Raw genomic sequence first — 17,528 nt, 5'->3', positions numbered from 1 at the left:
GAAAATATGAAGGTCCAGCATAAGGCAAATTACTCAATTTCTTCTATCTGTATTCCATTTTGAAGGGAATGCATGTGAGGGGACTTCGTGAAAGGATTCATGAAAGCGGTAGGGAGCAATAGTACTCCGTTCTACTGTACATTAAATATAGTCAGTATAGTCAGTTGCATTGGGTGCTAAATGGAAAAAAAATATATTCTTTAAATTAAATAATGGCAATCGTAATAATGAGCGTTGTGCTTTCTCTCGTGAAAATCAGCTACAGGAAATTGGTTTTCACCTCAGAAATGGCAGAATCTGTCCAGAAGAACACTCATTGTTTGAGCCACTTTATTGGGTTAGACACTGCTGAGGTTGCTATGAATAGACATCGCTTCTCAAAGGCTGGTCATATGTGGTACGCTGAAGGTAAATCCGATTAAGGAAACAACTTAAAACGGTCGTATCCCCAGGTTGAAGGTTTCAGCAGGTTTGCTTCATTTGCCTCATTTCATGAATCCTGACCTTTGACTTTTGATGGTCTTCTTTCATCTCTTTCTCTCTCTCTCTCTCTCTCTCTCTCTTTCTTTCGCTCTCTTTCTCTCTTCAGGCAACTGCAGAGGTTGCCCAAGGCCAGGGGGAAGATCAAGTACATGACGGGGGAGTGGTTCTACGAGGCGAAGTCGCAGAGGCACATGGACCGTATCCACGGCTCGGACATCATCAGGGCATCCATGAAGCAGAAGAACCCGATGTCCCTGTGTGAGTGTAGGATACAGGGCCTGTCTGTCACAAACCCTGCTTTACTGCAGGTCTCTCACACCAAGCCTGTAAAACGCACTTTCCCACTCTTTGAACATTTCCTTCGTTTTTTATTTTAACTGTGTTTAAAGCATATTCAGTTAATCCAATAGGTTTAAAAAAAAAAAAAAACATACCACCCCTGGGAAAGATTCCTCCACTCCACCAAACCTAAATGTATTACCTTAGGACAAATAATGAAAGAAAAGTTCATTTTCATTTCAGAGAGTTCGAGTAGAAATGAAGCCTACATTTGGAGGCAGGTCATTCACATTTTACAGACTTCCTTTTTTTTGCTGATATTTTGCTTGAGGGCTTTACTTTTGACCCAGATCTACATTACTTATGCTATTCTGTAGCTGGCCTACAGGGCAGAATAGTTTACCTCTAGCAAATAATAGCTTTTCAGGCTTAGTCCTAGAATGACCTCCCTGGGAAGTCATTCTCAGTAACATACTCAAGGAGGAAATTCATTGAGGTAGATGTAAGTTGCATATATGTGGGTCTGCCTCATTTTCACACTATTGCATTGTCCAGTTTTGGGGGCCAGTCACTGTAAAGTCATATTATGTCCCATTTCAAAGGGCGGGAATCGTCATGGCCCCTATCACCACCCCTATCAAAAGCAAAATGAAAGTGAAGATTTATAAATTGTTTCAGATAAAGCTGTCGGTGAGGTGCCTGCCAGAACGAGCCTTTTGTGTGTAGCGGTGGGGTGAAACCAAACACTCAGGTCGCTTGCCTTCTCCACAATAGCACCCAGCATGCCAGAGTGACAATATTGTTAGACATTTGAGAGGAGGCCAAAGTATCTGGGTCACTTTTAAGCCTGGCATTGATCCTTTCTCTTCCAGTGCCTTATCAGCGTTAGCTATTATTAGAGCTCATATTGGGGTTACACACATACATGCAAATGCTTCTGCCGTGAAATTATTTGCTGATGTACACTCAGTGAGCACTTTATTAGGTTTTTATGAGACTTATTTTTTAGACTTCTACTGCTGTAGCCTATCCACTAAGAGTTATGATGGGTTGTGTGTTCAGAGATGCTCTGCTGTATACCACTGTTGTAATGTGTGGTTATTTGCGTTACTGTCACCTTCCTGTCAGCTTTGACCAGTCAGGCCATTCTCTTCTGACGTCTCTCATTAAGAAGGCGTTTCTGTCTGCAGAACTGCTGCTCACTGGATTTTTTTTTGTACCATTCTTTACAAACTCTAGTGTGCATGAGAATCCAAGGAGATCAGCAGTTTCTGAGATACACAAACCACCCTGTCTGCCACCAACAATCATTCCACGGTCAAAGTCACTTAGATCACATTTTTCACAGTGTTGATGTGAACATTAACTGAAGCTCCTGACCCGTATGTACATGATTGTACGCATTGCACTGCTGCCACTCAATTGGTTGATTAGATAATCGCATGAATAAGAAGGTGTAATAAAGATTCCAAATAAAGTGCTCGGTGATTGTATATAGTCCATAAGTATTTGGACAGTGACACATTTATTTGCTGTTTTCTCTATATACTCCAGTAAACAAAATAGAACAATGGCTACCATTCCTACACTGTTCACAAAATATGGAGGTAACAATCCTTGAATTGAACCTAAATATTTGCACTTGAACTACATATGATTGTTTTGTTTCAACTTATTCTTTATTGGAGTACAGGGCAAAAGCAACAAAAAATGTGTCACGGTCCATATACTTATGTCATCTGTCAACAACCGTCAAAAATCCTGAAGCAGATATCTGTCTAAACATTTAGAGGGTTGTTCTCAAAGGTTCTGTACAGATCCTTTCCTGGAAACATTCACAAAGACACAGTGTTAGTAGTAGAGGCACAAGACACTATGTCTGGGGAGAAAGCCCTGTAAAGATCAGATTCATCTACTGAAGCATTCTGCTGAAACTGACTTTTTAATGAACATTTAATGAATAAAAGCTCCTTAATTTCTTGTACTGTTACCACATGTGCTGGACCTTTTAGAAAGGCCAAAACAAAGCAATTTTGGGAGAAAAGTGGAGAGTGATGGTTAGATAGTGGAAGTCATGAGTTTTATCCAGTGTTCAACATTTTGGCTAATTGTAGCTTGTGCTGTCTCTTGTGTACTCTCTGACCACAGTCAACTTCACCCAGTCATGGAAAGCCAGGACCAGAGCGGTCAGTAATGGGAATCAAGAGATTCTATCCACCCCAGAACCTTTGCAACTATCCGAAGAGCCACCAATGCAACCAGAGGAGGAGAGGTGACCTTTGACCTCCTTCACCCCACATTAACCCATGCTAGTGCTGCTGCAGTACATGGGGCATACCAATATTTAATATATTTCGTTTTTTTTAAAGACCAAAAATTTCAAAGTAGCTGAGAGAGATTAGATTAAGTTTGAATGTTTTTTTTGTTTTTTTTTTCCCCGAATGCCTTGCCTTTATCATATGAGGCTCATTGACCTTGAACATGCACTTAAACAAAAGCTACAGGTGATGTATTTCATCCGGAACTGTGCAGAATAAACGGGTCTGCTTATTTGAGTTGAACACCGCCGGATAAGAAGGGAAGGCACGCAGGAGATATCTACAGGGAGGATCAGTATAAGGAAAGTACTCAGAACACAAGACCTAGGCAAACATGCAATGTGCTGTCCACCGCGCTACCGTGCCTGTTGAAGTGTGTGTCTTTGAGGTGTGCCCGTCTTATGCCGGCATTAAGCGCACACTGAACTGAACATTAAGCGCACACTGACGCAGGCAGAGCAAACACAGGTGTTTCTCATTGGAGCTTGGCCTCTCAAGCCTCAATAAACCAGGAAGCTGTGCTTCAATAAACAGACTTCACCTGACCCTGTTTATATACAGTGTGACCATGAGTCACGGACCATATAAACATACTCCCTACACAAGCATACTATTACAGGACATGCATTAGCGAATGGGCTGTCAATTAACTGTTGAAGTGTTTTTAGATCATTTACACATCTGATTTCAGATGTTTGATACTGTTCTCGTTTTATGACTGTGCGCATAAAGGTAAAGTGAAGGTAAAAGTGTACAAATATCTGATGTGCAGTTTTATATACTTTTATGCAGTTGTATATATTCAATAGATGCTGGAATTAAAGTTGAGCCTTTTTCACATGCGGGTCCACCAAAATATATCTTCTCTAAATAATAAAACAAATATGCAAGACTGGAGCACTCCCGGCGTTCAAACAGATTGTTCTTTGTGTTGGCTCTGTTAGGTGAAGGCTGGATTCAGTATGAGTAAATACGGACAGGCATTGGGAATACCCCAGGAATTCCTGTTTAAACTGTCATAAATGGCAGGGATCTGTTAAGGACAAATAGAGAAGAAAAAAAACAATGGCTATGTTATTTTTATCTTAAACGTTTTTATCTTTTTTATCATTTTATCTTAATGTTGGAAAGGTTGGTCAAAATCTTGATACAGTGTAGGACGACTGTTTACTACCAATCTGCTGTGAACATGATTTGGATGTTGGCAAGACAGATTTTGGCCACTAGTGCCCTGAAAACATTTATGGCGCAGTTATACATTTCTGGTCACAAACGGGTTATTATGGCTATTTTTGTGTATGATCAGCTGGCCCGTCTTAATCTGTCTTTAATGAGACATTTTATCTCAGTCTCCTTAGCAGTTGCAGGCACCATTTTAAAAACACCATTGAGTCAGGCTGCTGGTTGGCTCTGCCAGTTAAGGCACCAAGGCCTGGCCTCGGATTGAATCCTGACCGTGCCGCTGCTAACTGTGTCACCCATGAGGGGCCTCCATTATCATCGCTATCTAGCGACCACCGCCTGTGAAATTGGGTGCCATGTTAATGCTACACATGAAAGGTCCTCCTCCGACTCCACTCTGCACAATCTTAGCTGTAGCCTGTGGTGTGAAATGAAACAGCTGGAGACACCACATATTTCGGGAGAGAAGCGTGGATGTCTGGTAAACTGGTGTTCGCACATCCGCGGCGCTGTGATTGCGAATGATTGGCCATTCCAAATTGAGGTGGGAATTGGATATGCTCAACCACATATTTGGTGGCAAATGTATTTTTTCAAATACCATTAAATCTTCAACATCCGGTTTGTTCAAAATGGAGGCTTTGTTTCTGTCTTACTGCTGTGGAAGGTTCCTGTGTGAGATTTGAAAAGGGCAGGGGGAGGGGGGCGGGGGCAGGGGGTAGATGGGGGTGTTTTCTCTGCGGGAGCCAGTCAGAGAGAAACAAGGAGTCTTGTGCCCCTCACAAGTTTGTCCATAAGCTGCTTCAGGGGTGGGCTCCCACGGGCTCCTTGCAGGTGGAAAACAGCTATCAATGTATTTATCACTCACACAGAGCTCTGCTACAAAATCCATAGTTTTCATTATAAATACCTTACTTTTTATACTAAAAGCGTTGTTTTAAAAGTAAACTTTGAAAATGAGTGGGGATACCTTAAAACTGTTGGAGGTCATGTTGGATATTTTGGAGGGTGGAAATTTTCAGCAGAGAGTTTTGCATACATGAATAATGTGCATGTACAAATAATGATTTGTGCATGCATGAATAATATTTAATCAAGGGAATTTCCTTTCTGTCTGTACCATTAGTGACACCCTGAACAGACACCATATAACCACTGAACCAGTGTAAGGACAATTTGACAATGTTTACAGCATCTTCTGTGTCTGTGGCTATGAACCATTGTTCCATTGTTTGTCTCCCCCTATAGGGAGAGTGACAGTGCCTCCCCTGATCCACAGCAGGAGACACCCAGACCAGGCGTACGCTCACTATCCAAGGTCTTTACAACCTACAGTAGGGTTTCCCTGTTTACAATCTGTCAAAATGATACTCGTACACATTAAAACATACACAAGCGGGAAGCAGGTGGGGTGACGGTTGCTATGGGAAAAAGGGGGTGGTGAGATGCTAATTCATTTCAAGGTAATGGTACAACACAGTTACTTAGCCTGGAAGCTAAAGGTACAACACAGTTACTTAGCCTGGAAGCTAAAGGTACAACACAGTTACTTGGCATGGAAGCTAATGGTACAACACAGTTACTTAGCCTGGAGGCTAGTGGTACTGCACAGTTACGTAGCCTGGAAGCTAAAGGTACAACACAGTTACTTAGCCTGGAGGCTAATGGTACAACACAGTTACTTAGCCTGGAAGCTAATGGTACAACACAGTTACTTAGCCTGGAAGCTAATGGTACTACACAGTTACTTAGCCTGGAAGCTAAAGGTACAACACAGTTACTTAGCCTGGAAGCTAATGGTACAACACAGTTACTTAGCCTGGAAGCTAATGGTACTACACAGTTACTTAGCCTGGAAGCTAAAGGTACAACACAGTTGCTTAGCCTGGAAGCTAATGGTACAACACAATTACTTGGCCTGGAAGCTAATGGTACAACACAGTTACTTAGCCTGGAAGCTAATGGTACTACACAGTTACTTAGCCTGGAAGCTAAAGGTACAACACAGTTGCTTAGCCTGGAAGCTAATGGTACAACACAGTTACTTAGCCTGGAAGCTAATGGTACTACTCAGTTACTTAGCCTGGAAGCTAAAGGTACAACACAGTTGCTTAGCCTGGAAGCTAATGGTACAACACAATTACTTGGCCTGGAAGCTAATGGTACAACACAGTTACTTAGCCTGGAAACTAATGGTACTACACAGTTACTTAGCCTGGAAGCTAAAGGTACAACACAGTTGCTTAGCCTGGAAGCTAATGGTACGACACAATTACTTGGCCTGGAAGCTAATAGTACAACACAATTACTTGGCCTGGACATTATATTGTCTGGTCAGGACCACAAACCAGATGCAAACAAACAATTTGAGAACAAGATATTACAGTTGAAAGCTAGCAACCCTAGTACAGTCTAGCTTTGCTAAGAAATGCAACAGAATCAAGCGAGGGGTGGTCCTATCTGTATACAATGCACTGCATCCCTGAGGGAAGGAAAAAGGAGATCTGAGCAGATGGCTACCTGGCTCAGCTCTATTAATTAACCATACTTCTAGCACAGTTAATTAACAAATGCATATATCAATGTGTTATCAACACATTAAAATGTGTTATTTTACACTAGAAGATATTGTATTGCTTTTGTCTTTGTTTCATTGTGTAACACCCAAGGAAATGTGCTCCTAAACTGGCATGCAGACTGTAGGTGGACCTAACACGCAGTTATAGAGGGAGAGGTGTAGTGCCAGCTTTTAGTATACCAATGTAAACTGTGATTCATTTGCATTTAATATTTACTTTGTTCCATCAGTGATAAAAACAAAGATAATCTATGCATCGCATTATAAGGATTATGAAAAGATAATGCTACTTACAGGTTCATTTGCTCTTCGGGTTACTGGCACTCAATCCTAAACTACAGAATCTATATCCATCAGGCCTGGGTTCAAATACTATTTGTTTTGGATTCAAATACTTTCCTGTGCTCTGTTGATCTTGCCTGCTGCAAGGGTAGTGTTTACACTTTTGGGATTATTTAACTAGGATCAATTTGGGACTAGGCAAGCATAGTCAAATGCAGAAGTATGTGAATCCAAAATGCATGCTATTTGAACCCAGGACTGACATCCATACTTATCTATGTGCCCTCTCTTTTGTTTTCATTCTGTAATGAAGGTAAACACGGCGAGCAGCGAGCCACGTTTCTTAGCTGTTGTGTGTTTTTCCTGATTTTCCCTTGTTTGTGTGCCACAGAGACACAACCCGTTCAACAGGGCCTCGCTGCTGCTGTCAGAGAACCCCGGGGAGACGGACCGCCAGCGAACCAACGGAGCCCTGGGGCCACACGAGACCACTGCGGGGGGTAAGAGCTCACACACACACACACAGAGACACACACACACGCACACACACACACACAGACACACACACACACAGACACACACACACAAACACACACGCACACACACACAGACACACACACACACAGACACACACGCACACACACACACACACACACACAGACACACACACACACACAGACACACACACACAAACACACACGCACACACACACACGCACATACACACACACACACACACACACACACAGACACACACACAGACGCACATGCACACACACACACACAGACACACACACACACACACAGACACACACACACAGACACACAGACACACACACACACATGCACACACACACAGAGACACACACACACAGACACACACACACACACAGACACACACACACAGACACACACACACACACACACACACAGACACACACACACACACACAGACACACACACACAGACACACACAAACACACACGCACACACACACACGCACATACACACACACACACACACACACACACAGACACACACACAGACGCACATGCACACACACACACACACACACACACATGCACAGACACACACATACACAGAGTGGAATCTCCAGGAGCAAACTGTCCAATTTCATTTAAACGGGCAGACATTCCAGGCTGCTGAGCGGTTCCTACAGATGCATTCTGTACAGTACAGTTCCACAGTTTTGTGCAGCATATCTCATCCATATATTTATAAAGCTTTATTATTCATTTTCAGAATAGCAGTGTTACACCTCTCTCTCTCTCTCCCTCCCTGTCACTGTCTGTTTGTGTCTCTCTACGGTACTTTGTTTGCTATTACTGGATAAGAATTAATACTATTAAACAGCTGCTGGTGACTTTTGTTAAATACATTTTTCAGAATGTTTGTATAACTGCATCTAAACATCATTTAAATAATATTTGGGTTTAATTGTGCTAGTAATGTATAAGTAGAATTGGAATGCAATTAATTCTCAAGAATTTTAGAAAAACGTATTCCCGTTGGAATGCTACACATGCATGTTGGATTTTTGGAAGTTAGTTGAAGCAGTTTCCTGAGCATTCAGGAGCCTGTTTCACAAAGCAGGAGTTGGCCAGATAAATGCACAGAGTAAAACCCAGAACAACTCTTTTTTTCTTCAGTCCATGATCCATATTTGGGGGTATCTGGGTTTTTCTCTGTCACCCTGCTTTTTGGAACGGAGCCCAGGTGTCTGATATGACCTGTTTAATAATTCAGTCCGAAGATAGCAGTTTGATAACACAATGTGTTTTGTGTTCTTAAATGATTTAATGAACTGAAGGACAGCTTTGTTCCTTGCAACCAAAAGTGAGTCTGGTTAACCAATCCCAAGAAAGGCATGCATGCTTGGTTTTTTTCTGTCTGTGGTAGCAGTCATTCACTCTGCTTCTCTCTATGTGTGTCATATGCATGTCCTGTACTGGTATCTTCAATCTGCATGGCATGTTGTTTGATACTTTATACTTACCATAATTATTTTTGTTATTATGTTTTTTTTTAGCTCATTGTTTTGGAATAACTCATGTTTGCGAGGTCTACTCGGGACATATCCCACCCAGTGGTTACACAATCACGGCCATTCAAGTAGCAGACAGATTGCGCAGAGTGCAGAAGTTGGCATGTAGGCAGTAAGCTTTCCTGCATGACTGTGCAGCACTATAAAAGCACTGATTGGGAACTGAAAAACGACAATATTCTTCAAGGACTTTGGCATTCCAGCAGCACACTCAGACTCTCAGAAGTGGAAAACAACATAGTGAACAAATTAAATTTTAAAACGTCCTCTGAACAGCTTGTTTGTGCTTGCCAGATGAGCAGAATAGGAATTCTGTGTGACAATTAAATCCACCTCTTCTTACCTGCTTCAAAAGAAAACATTATGGATTTGTGATGTCAGTTGTTAATAGCAATCAGGAAAAGCTTGCATGTCTCTTCTGCATTTTCTGTGATGTTCTCTTATGCGCTTGTCATTCTTTTCACAATGTCACTCAATTCATCCACAGAGTCATTATCACCACTCAAGAGTGACGTAGCTGGTCTCACTGATGATCTCAGCTCAGAGGGTCACGGTGCATTTCAAGAAATAGATACTAAACCTGCGCCCATTCCAAAAAAGAGAACAATCCTTTTCAGACCCCTAGACCATCTCCATGACAATGACAGCCCTTTCCGGAGGTGGGGGGACCGGAGGAGTTCACGCAACAGATTGGTCACACCCCAAGGAATACTCAAAGATAACACCAGCTGGAGCTCCACGGATTCCGGGCTGCCCTACGAAGGTGCAGGCAGGCGCCTGGAGCTGTCAGGTGACCACCTGTCCTGGTCATCTGCCGTTGCTCCGGAGGGAGAGCCCCCAGAGGAGGGGGCAGAGGACAAGGGTTTGTCCTCGCCGTTTATTGAACAAGAGAAGTTCAGACTAAAGGATACCGCCAAGGGGCCGGAGCTAGAGGACGGTCGAGAGTTTGGGAACCGAGACCTGCTCGATCTGGACCACCCGATGCCGTTAGATGAGGAAAGAAGGGAGGTGGAGCCAGCCACTGGTCGCAAGAAGGATGATAGCAGCAAGGATCTCAGCCTTGCGCTGTGCATGACTGGCTGTGATCAGCCATCGGAGGAAGAGGGTTGCTCCTCGGATGTGTCCGCAACACTCAAGGACTGCCCACGTCCTTTGCCTTTGTCCAGTGAGTCAAAGTTTGGCTGGATGGCCCACACAAAGTTTCCCCCCTACTTGCGCATGCCACCTCCGGTCTCTGAGCCTGACCTGAACAGGTCGACAGGTGGCATGGCAGAGGAGGGCACAGGTGAGGAGAGGGCTGAGGGAGAGGTGGCGGCCATGAGACGGGAAGAAGTATGTGTCCGTAGCCCTGTCGGTAAGACCGGTGAAGCTGAAAGCTCTGGTCCAATCAAGTCAAATCCCTGAAAGCATGCTGAAATCTAATCTATGTGATCATACTCTCAGATCAACTGATCAGCCATCCAACATAATCCCATTTTTACAATTCCAAAAACTTCCCTCACCTTGCTGGGTGCATTAACAGTTAAGAACACAAAAAAATTATGTTGCTCCAAAGATTTTGAATTGCTCATTAATTTATGAATGCACAATGAATTATTGGGTGCTACTAATAGTGCTGTACATCTATCAACTAATGGGGTTTTTTTTCTGATTGTCTTTGTCTACTAAACTTTCACTAACTCTCACACTATATAATATACATATTGTACATTCCAGGTACATATTTGTATATTATTCAGATTTCCTGATGGTTATTGCTTTGAGTTGGGATTGCAGGGAATATGCTTCTGTTCATATTGATAAGGAGTTTGGGGACTAAGCAAGTGTATGTTGTATGTTTTGATGTTTTGTTTTTGCAACATATTAAATGATTAGTGATACATGATAAAAATGTTTTTTACAGGTAAATATGAGACTCAGGCTGACTCAACCCCCCCCCAGGTGTCCTACCTCCCATCCCCCAAGGATGAGAAAGGTAAGCCCGTTTATGGTGGGATCGGGAGCCTCAAGTCCCCTCCCGTACTGGAGGTACAAAGCCCAGAGTTCATTGAGGATGACTCCATCGCCAAGGTCCTGGAGTGGTTCAGCAGGAGCATTGACGGTATTGACCATCAAGAAGAGGACGTCCATCAACAAGGAGCGGATATAGATTATGCGGGGCCCAAGGATGAATTCACCTCAACCAACCAGATGACAGAGTACACTTTGGTTTCTGGTGGGTCTCCAACTGCCGAGATGCAGGTGTCACATCCAAGGAGGGCGCAACTGGAAAGAAGTGCAAGGGTAGAAGGAATGGACATTGTCTGTGTAGAAGACACTAATAAGACTCAGTCCCCCATTGAACAAGAAGAAACATGCCCCGAATCTGCAGAAGAGGACCCCATTATTCTGCAACACTCCTCCCTCAACATACATTCAGCCTATCAGCGAAATTTGCGAATGTCCACTGTCGACACAAAACCCCAGAGCCAAAAGAAAGAAAACTTTATAGATACAAAAGAGGAGCATGACGGGGAAGCCAAAGCCATCTTGCTCAGTCCGGTCACCAAGGCAACGCAGCAAGAGGTTGAACAGAGTGTGGCAAGAAATGACAGGCTGCCTCAAAGAGTTGCCAACATGAAGTCATTCTGGGAGAAAGGCAACAGCGGCCCTAAAATACTGACCAGCAGGCCCAGTATAACAGCCAAACAGAAGGAGCCTGTCAGTGAAACTGACAGAACAAAGACTGAATCTGAAGTAGGCAAGGTAGGGCAGGACATCCTACCAAGGCCAGAAGAAACATGCTTAGATACAGAAGCTGAGAAGGAGGCTTATGGAACATGTCTTTCTCATTCTCATAGCCATGATCTTGCTCAATGCATTCACAATACAGGTAATTCTTTAGATATGGAAGATATTGTTATTGAACCAAGTGTGCTGTCAGTTCTTCCTATAGCACATGAGTACCCACTCGAAAGAGCAGGGAATCACCATAGAGAACCAGAACTTGTTCTTGCTCCTGTATGTGCCGATAAACCTCAGGCTCTTGAGAGCAGCCACCTCGTCAAGAGTTTAGATGAAGAGGAGAAGTACATTGCTAAATGCATTGTCATTGATGAAGATATGGAGATTCCTATTTCCTCAGTGGAAGAGAAAACTGATTTGCATATGTTCCCCCAAAAAGAGGAGGTGCCTCATGGGGTGACTCCACTGTCTAGTCAAGTTTCACCTTTAGTCAAGCAGTCCTCTCCTGCCCCCACTGTCAAACAGACGCCAAATCAGCTTGAGAACAGTGCAGATAAGATCAGGCACCTCAAACATTTCTGGGAAAGCGAGAAACGTAGCCCAAAAATCATAACTGGCGAGACACCGAACAACCAGCCGAAACAAGAGATATCAGGCACAACAGAGAGCCAATTACCTGCTTCTCCTGCGTGTACAAACAACAATTCTACCAAATCAGAATTTGACCTTGGGATGCTAGCCACTGAAAATAATTCCAGTGCTTCCCTACTCAAGGAAGGTCCTAATTTTACTGTCATCTCAATGAAGCAGAGGATGGAAAAGGCATCGATGGGCCAAAGCACTAGCAACTTTAAAAACCTCTGTCATTTCTGGGATGGGACACCTTCCACTGAAAGAACAACACTCAGTCCAAAAAGCCCCCAATTGAAAGGTCAAGAGCCAAGACTGAATGCCCTAGAGAAGAGCCTATCGCCAACAGGCAATAAAACGCCATACCTCAACCCAAATTACTACCCCAAGTTACCATCCAAGGATCTGGAAGTATCCAACTTTAGAGTGCAGAGGTCTGAGAAGTATAATCTGAAAACATATTCCATTGATATCTCATCTCCCAAGAGTGAAGAGAAGAAACCATTCTCTCCAACCCCTCTTCCCAGACAAGCGTCAGGATCATCGGACGAGATTGACATGACTAGATCTTCGGAGATCGGACCCTCTACGGAAATAAACCTGTCACAGCAGAGGCCAGCAGGGCAGGAGCAGCAGAATCCCCCCCCTGCCTCTGACCAGGCTCCACTCGTCACGGATAGAGCCTCCATGACCCAGAGGGACCCCGAGCCGCCCAGGACACCCAGCTTGGGACAGACCAGTGGGACGGTGAATCTCAGTGAAGAGCAGCAGGACGTTTCATCCGAACAGCTCAGGAACAGACAGGAGGAGCTGCCCGGCGAAAGCCACAGAGAGACCCCAGAGGGAACGCCATCAGGGCCGCCGAATGTTGTTGGGCGGCCAAAGCCCCTCGCCAGGTCCATCGTACCCTATGACTACCATCACTACCTCGGCATTCCAGAGGGGGGAACGTTCCAGAGCATGCCGGCTACAAAGAAAGAGGAGGAGGAGGTCAGTGCCTGCTTCCGACCAGAGCTGGAGCTGAGCGAGGGGAGCGGACCTGTCCGATCCAGCACCCCAGTGGTCCCAGAGGAGCCCCAGGCCAGGAGGGGGAGTGATGGGCAGTACCCCTGGCATTCCCACTATGGCACAGATGATGTAGACCGTGACTCCTGCAGAAGCAGCAACTGTGAAACCTGGTCTTACTCTGGGACAAGCTCAGTTTGTGAGATGCTTTTATTTTTCCCAGTTCTTTTATATCTGATTCGCTATATAATTACTTTGATTGATTATTTGGGTACTTGTTTGGGTAAAAAGTTTTGTTAAGCTATTCAAACCAGGGGGTAGTTGGTTTGGTTCATGGTTGGCTGATTCATATCAGCTTGTATTTGAACAGAGAAAGAAACTAATTTCAACTGAACTAGAATGAGTAAATAAATAAATAAATAAATAAAGTATTATAAATAAATAAATACTTTTAAATCTACCTTTTTAATAGTTTTGCATTGGTCAATGTTTTCTGAATATATCCAATATATTCATAAAGCAAGACATTGTTAAAATATATTAACTAATGAGTGAATTAATTACAAGAAACTGTGGCATAAAAGTCCTCTGTTAAAATCAATGGAAATATCATTTATATGCTGCTGTATCATGATATTACTGCTGTGGAGTCTATCTGTTGATTGCAGGGGGTAGTTTCCATAATTGAATCCATTAATACTGCTTATTCTCAACAGGTGATGAAGACGTAAAATCTGTGAGGAAGGCCTTGGAAAGAGCTAAACACAGGCCTGTGTCCTCCTGCAAAAGTGTGGAGGACATTAGTTTGTTGGCAACAAGTAAGCACACCTTCTCTGTGTCTCACAGAGTTCACAAAGTGCATACACAGATATCAGATTCCCACATGACCTGCCCCAATAATGGTTAATAGTTAATGATAATTGGTTCAAACCTTAGTGTGTTCTGTGTGTAAGCGTTTGTCAGAAACACATTGTACCTTAGGGTGTGTGCTGTTTTTCCAATGTGCTCCACCAAGCTAATAGATAAGCCTGGGCTTACTTTTCACTGCCTTTAATGAGAATGTTGGTATTGAGCTGTAGTCAAACTGCATAGCATGTGTAAGCAGGTTTTTTTACATTTGTTCACGCTATTTTTTCATATACAGTAGCATGTATCATTATCCATCATTAAATGATCATTGTATTGTGTTAACACACTGTACATATTGTAATAAATGGACGTTCGTCAAATTTAATAAAATGTGTAGTGAATGTAGTGTGATATCAGCTATCTGTTTTGATGGGAATATGGCATGGGTAATGTCTTATGTTAAACGTAATATCCTCATATTATCATGAACAGGACATATTTGATGAAGTTTTGTCTGCTCAATGCTCTGATGTTGAATTTCACCCACAGACAATTTTGAGTAATATTTTTCCCTTCCCCCAAGGAGAGGAAGAAGACAGGAGTAAAAATACGAGCAGAACTGAATTAATGCTCAGTATGGACGATGGTAAATATCTGTTCTTTACCTTTGAATTTTTAAATTTAGTGAGACATGCCTTTCCATTATCAATTTCAGGGTCAATTAAATTTTATATTTATGAGTTCTGCCTTATTGGGATGTTCTGAAACATATTTATTTTAATGGAACTATTCATTGAAATCATCTATTACTTTTAACTATCTTTGCTGATCATCATTCAGTGGTTCTTTTAACCATTTTAAAATAGGCAATTGAAATGAATTGGTATGTTTAGTGTATGATAAATGTGGTTAATTAAACATTTGAACTTTCAAACGGAACCAGCAATTTCAATTCACATCAACTATCGCTTTGATTTGTAAGTACTGTGAGAGAAAACTGCATTAATTTAAATTAAGCAGCTTAATTTGTCAAATAAAAGTGACTGACACAATAAACCACAGCAAAATATTCACCTTCAAGTGCTACAGATTTTATGACCTGAGACAAAAAATTATTTCAGGCATTTCAGACCTGGTGAGAAAAGCAAGTTATTAAATAATTAATTCCATCAGTCCATTTTCTTATATGGCTTGGTTCAATTCACGTTCATGGTGGCAAAAGGGTAATCAGGGCAGCCCAGACACCCCTTTCCTCCAAAGGGAGCTGCCCAAGACTATCCTTATCAGATGAGTGAACCACCTCGACTTGCCTCAGCTGGCCACCTCACTGGCAGTGATTCAGTGATGGCGATGCATTGCTTGTGTGTGGAACCTTACTCTAACCCCGCCTCTGCATCCCACAGCCTCTGTGATTCCTCCATCTCCCCCGTCATTCACCTCTGACCCCGCCCAGATGAAGAACATGAGCAAGTCTGTGCCTTCCTTCCTGCTGAAAGAGGTAAAGGGACATTAGGGGTGTCAATCTTATCTGGAAGTGGCTGATGTGGGTACAGACTTTGTTTTAGCCCAGAACAACGAAACTTGATTCAACTAATTAACTAATAATGGTCTACATAGAATCAGGTGTCATACGGCTGGGATAAAACAAAAACCTACACTCACTCCAGCCCTTTTTGGATTAAACAGGACATCCCTGGTGTAGAACAAGGAAGCCAAACCATGGCAATGCACATTCTTCAGATGAATGAGAATTTTACATGTAATATTTGACACAGGGCTGCCTGTAGATGCAATTATATATCTTTTCTTCGTTTGTCATCTTCTGACCCAGTTCTGCCCAGCACAGTTGGTGAGCTACTGCTATCTGGGATAAATGGTATCACATGACAATAGTCTAACTGTACGATTTCTGTGTGCATGCGACTGAGCCGCTTTAACCTGTTTTAGTCTGTGCGCTGTGCTTCACCCAGGCCTGTTGTGTGTGACGGTCCTTTGACGGTCCTTGTACGTGTGTCTGACCTGTGTCCCTGTGCACTCCTGTTTCTCTGCCGTCCTGTAGAGCAACGGGAGGGACAGCGACTCCACCTCTGAGAGCAGTGTCCACACGGGCAGGCAGACCAAGATGGGCAGCTCTCTCACTAACCTTAGCAGCTGCTCCGGCATGTCCTCTGTATGTCCGCACGCAAGCTCTCAATCCCCACGTTTCCTCACACAGCTCAACTCCTTTCAGCAATATAGTAGCACTTTATGCTCATGTTGACTTATGAATAATGATAAGGAGGTTTTGTACTGGAAATGTACACAAACTGTCCTTTGGCCACAAAGGGCCAAAGGACAGTTAGTGCTGATAAGTGGAAGGTACTGTATCTCCCATTAGCGGAAACTACTGCATTGTTGGGAGGAATTCATGTACCTGTAACCTGAGCCCCTAGCTGAATTAAACCCACCCTATCCTTGACACAAGTGGGACAACTGAAGTCACCGTTGGCTAATGGCATAGTCCAGGCTGCAATGACTAAGCTTCAGGGCCAAAACCTTTCTAGTCTAATACCTAGTTTAACATTATTTTACAGCAGTGCTACAGTATATACTCTTTTTACCCTGAAGTACGGATTGCACAATTGATCCATTGCAAAGCTTTGTGATTTAAAAGACAGACGAGAGGCTGCCAGCCACAGACCAGAAATTCTACCCCGTTCTACACCACAAGGGAAATTTCTAAAACAGTTTGAAAATCTGAAATGCGTAGGCGTTCCTCCATGAGCCTGACCCCGCAGCAGATGTGGCTCCAGCCGGTTCCTCCGCCCCTCCTCACCCCCTCTTACCCTTGCGGCCCGGGCAGGTCAGTGGCAGTGCCATGAGTATCTACAGTGGAGACTTTGGCCACGTGGAGGTGCGAGGCACCATCCTGTTCTCCATGAACTACATGCAGAAGCTGAAGGAGCTCCACGTCTTCGTTGTGCAGTGCAGAGACCTCGCGGCCGTAGACACTGAGAAGAACCGCTCCAACCCGTAAGACCTTCAGTTCCAGCAATAGGACTCCAACACTATTATTAGTGTAGTCAGTAAGACCTTCAGATCCAGCGATGGGACTCAAACACTATCATTAGTGTAGTCAGTAAGACCTTCAGATC

At 43.4% G+C, this 17,528-nt stretch overlaps 1 protein-coding gene across 3 annotated transcripts in view; it reads left to right on the top strand.

Annotated features, from left to right (window-relative positions):
- The window catches only part of sytl2b (synaptotagmin-like 2b), a 33,490-nt gene that overhangs the window by 10,740 nt on the left and 5,222 nt on the right, over nucleotides 1-17,528 (top strand). Inside the window, exons 3-13 of one of the 3 annotated variants that reach the window (XM_061218400.1) lie at nucleotides 590-741; nucleotides 2,911-3,034; nucleotides 5,511-5,580; nucleotides 7,514-7,622; nucleotides 9,674-10,351; nucleotides 11,090-13,744; nucleotides 14,262-14,363; nucleotides 14,978-15,040; nucleotides 15,798-15,892; nucleotides 16,454-16,564; nucleotides 17,237-17,406. In XM_061218400.1, coding sequence (XP_061074384.1) covers nucleotides 590-741; nucleotides 2,911-3,034; nucleotides 5,511-5,580; nucleotides 7,514-7,622; nucleotides 9,674-10,351; nucleotides 11,090-13,744; nucleotides 14,262-14,363; nucleotides 14,978-15,040; nucleotides 15,798-15,892; nucleotides 16,454-16,564; nucleotides 17,237-17,406 — 4,329 coding nt within the window. Of the gene's footprint in view, nucleotides 1-589; nucleotides 742-2,910; nucleotides 3,035-5,510; nucleotides 5,581-7,513; nucleotides 7,623-9,673; nucleotides 10,541-11,089; nucleotides 13,745-14,261; nucleotides 14,364-14,977; nucleotides 15,041-15,797; nucleotides 15,893-16,453; nucleotides 16,565-17,236; nucleotides 17,407-17,528 lie in introns of all 3 variants that reach the window. The other 2 variants (XM_061218399.1, XM_061218401.1) reach the window with 2 other exon arrangements.

The sequence above is a fragment of the Conger conger genome, chromosome 13 (genome assembly GCF_963514075.1).
Source record: "Conger conger chromosome 13, fConCon1.1, whole genome shotgun sequence".
Lineage (NCBI taxonomy): Eukaryota > Metazoa > Chordata > Actinopteri > Anguilliformes > Congridae > Conger > Conger conger.
This window is presented reverse-complemented; position numbering and strand designations above follow the sequence as displayed.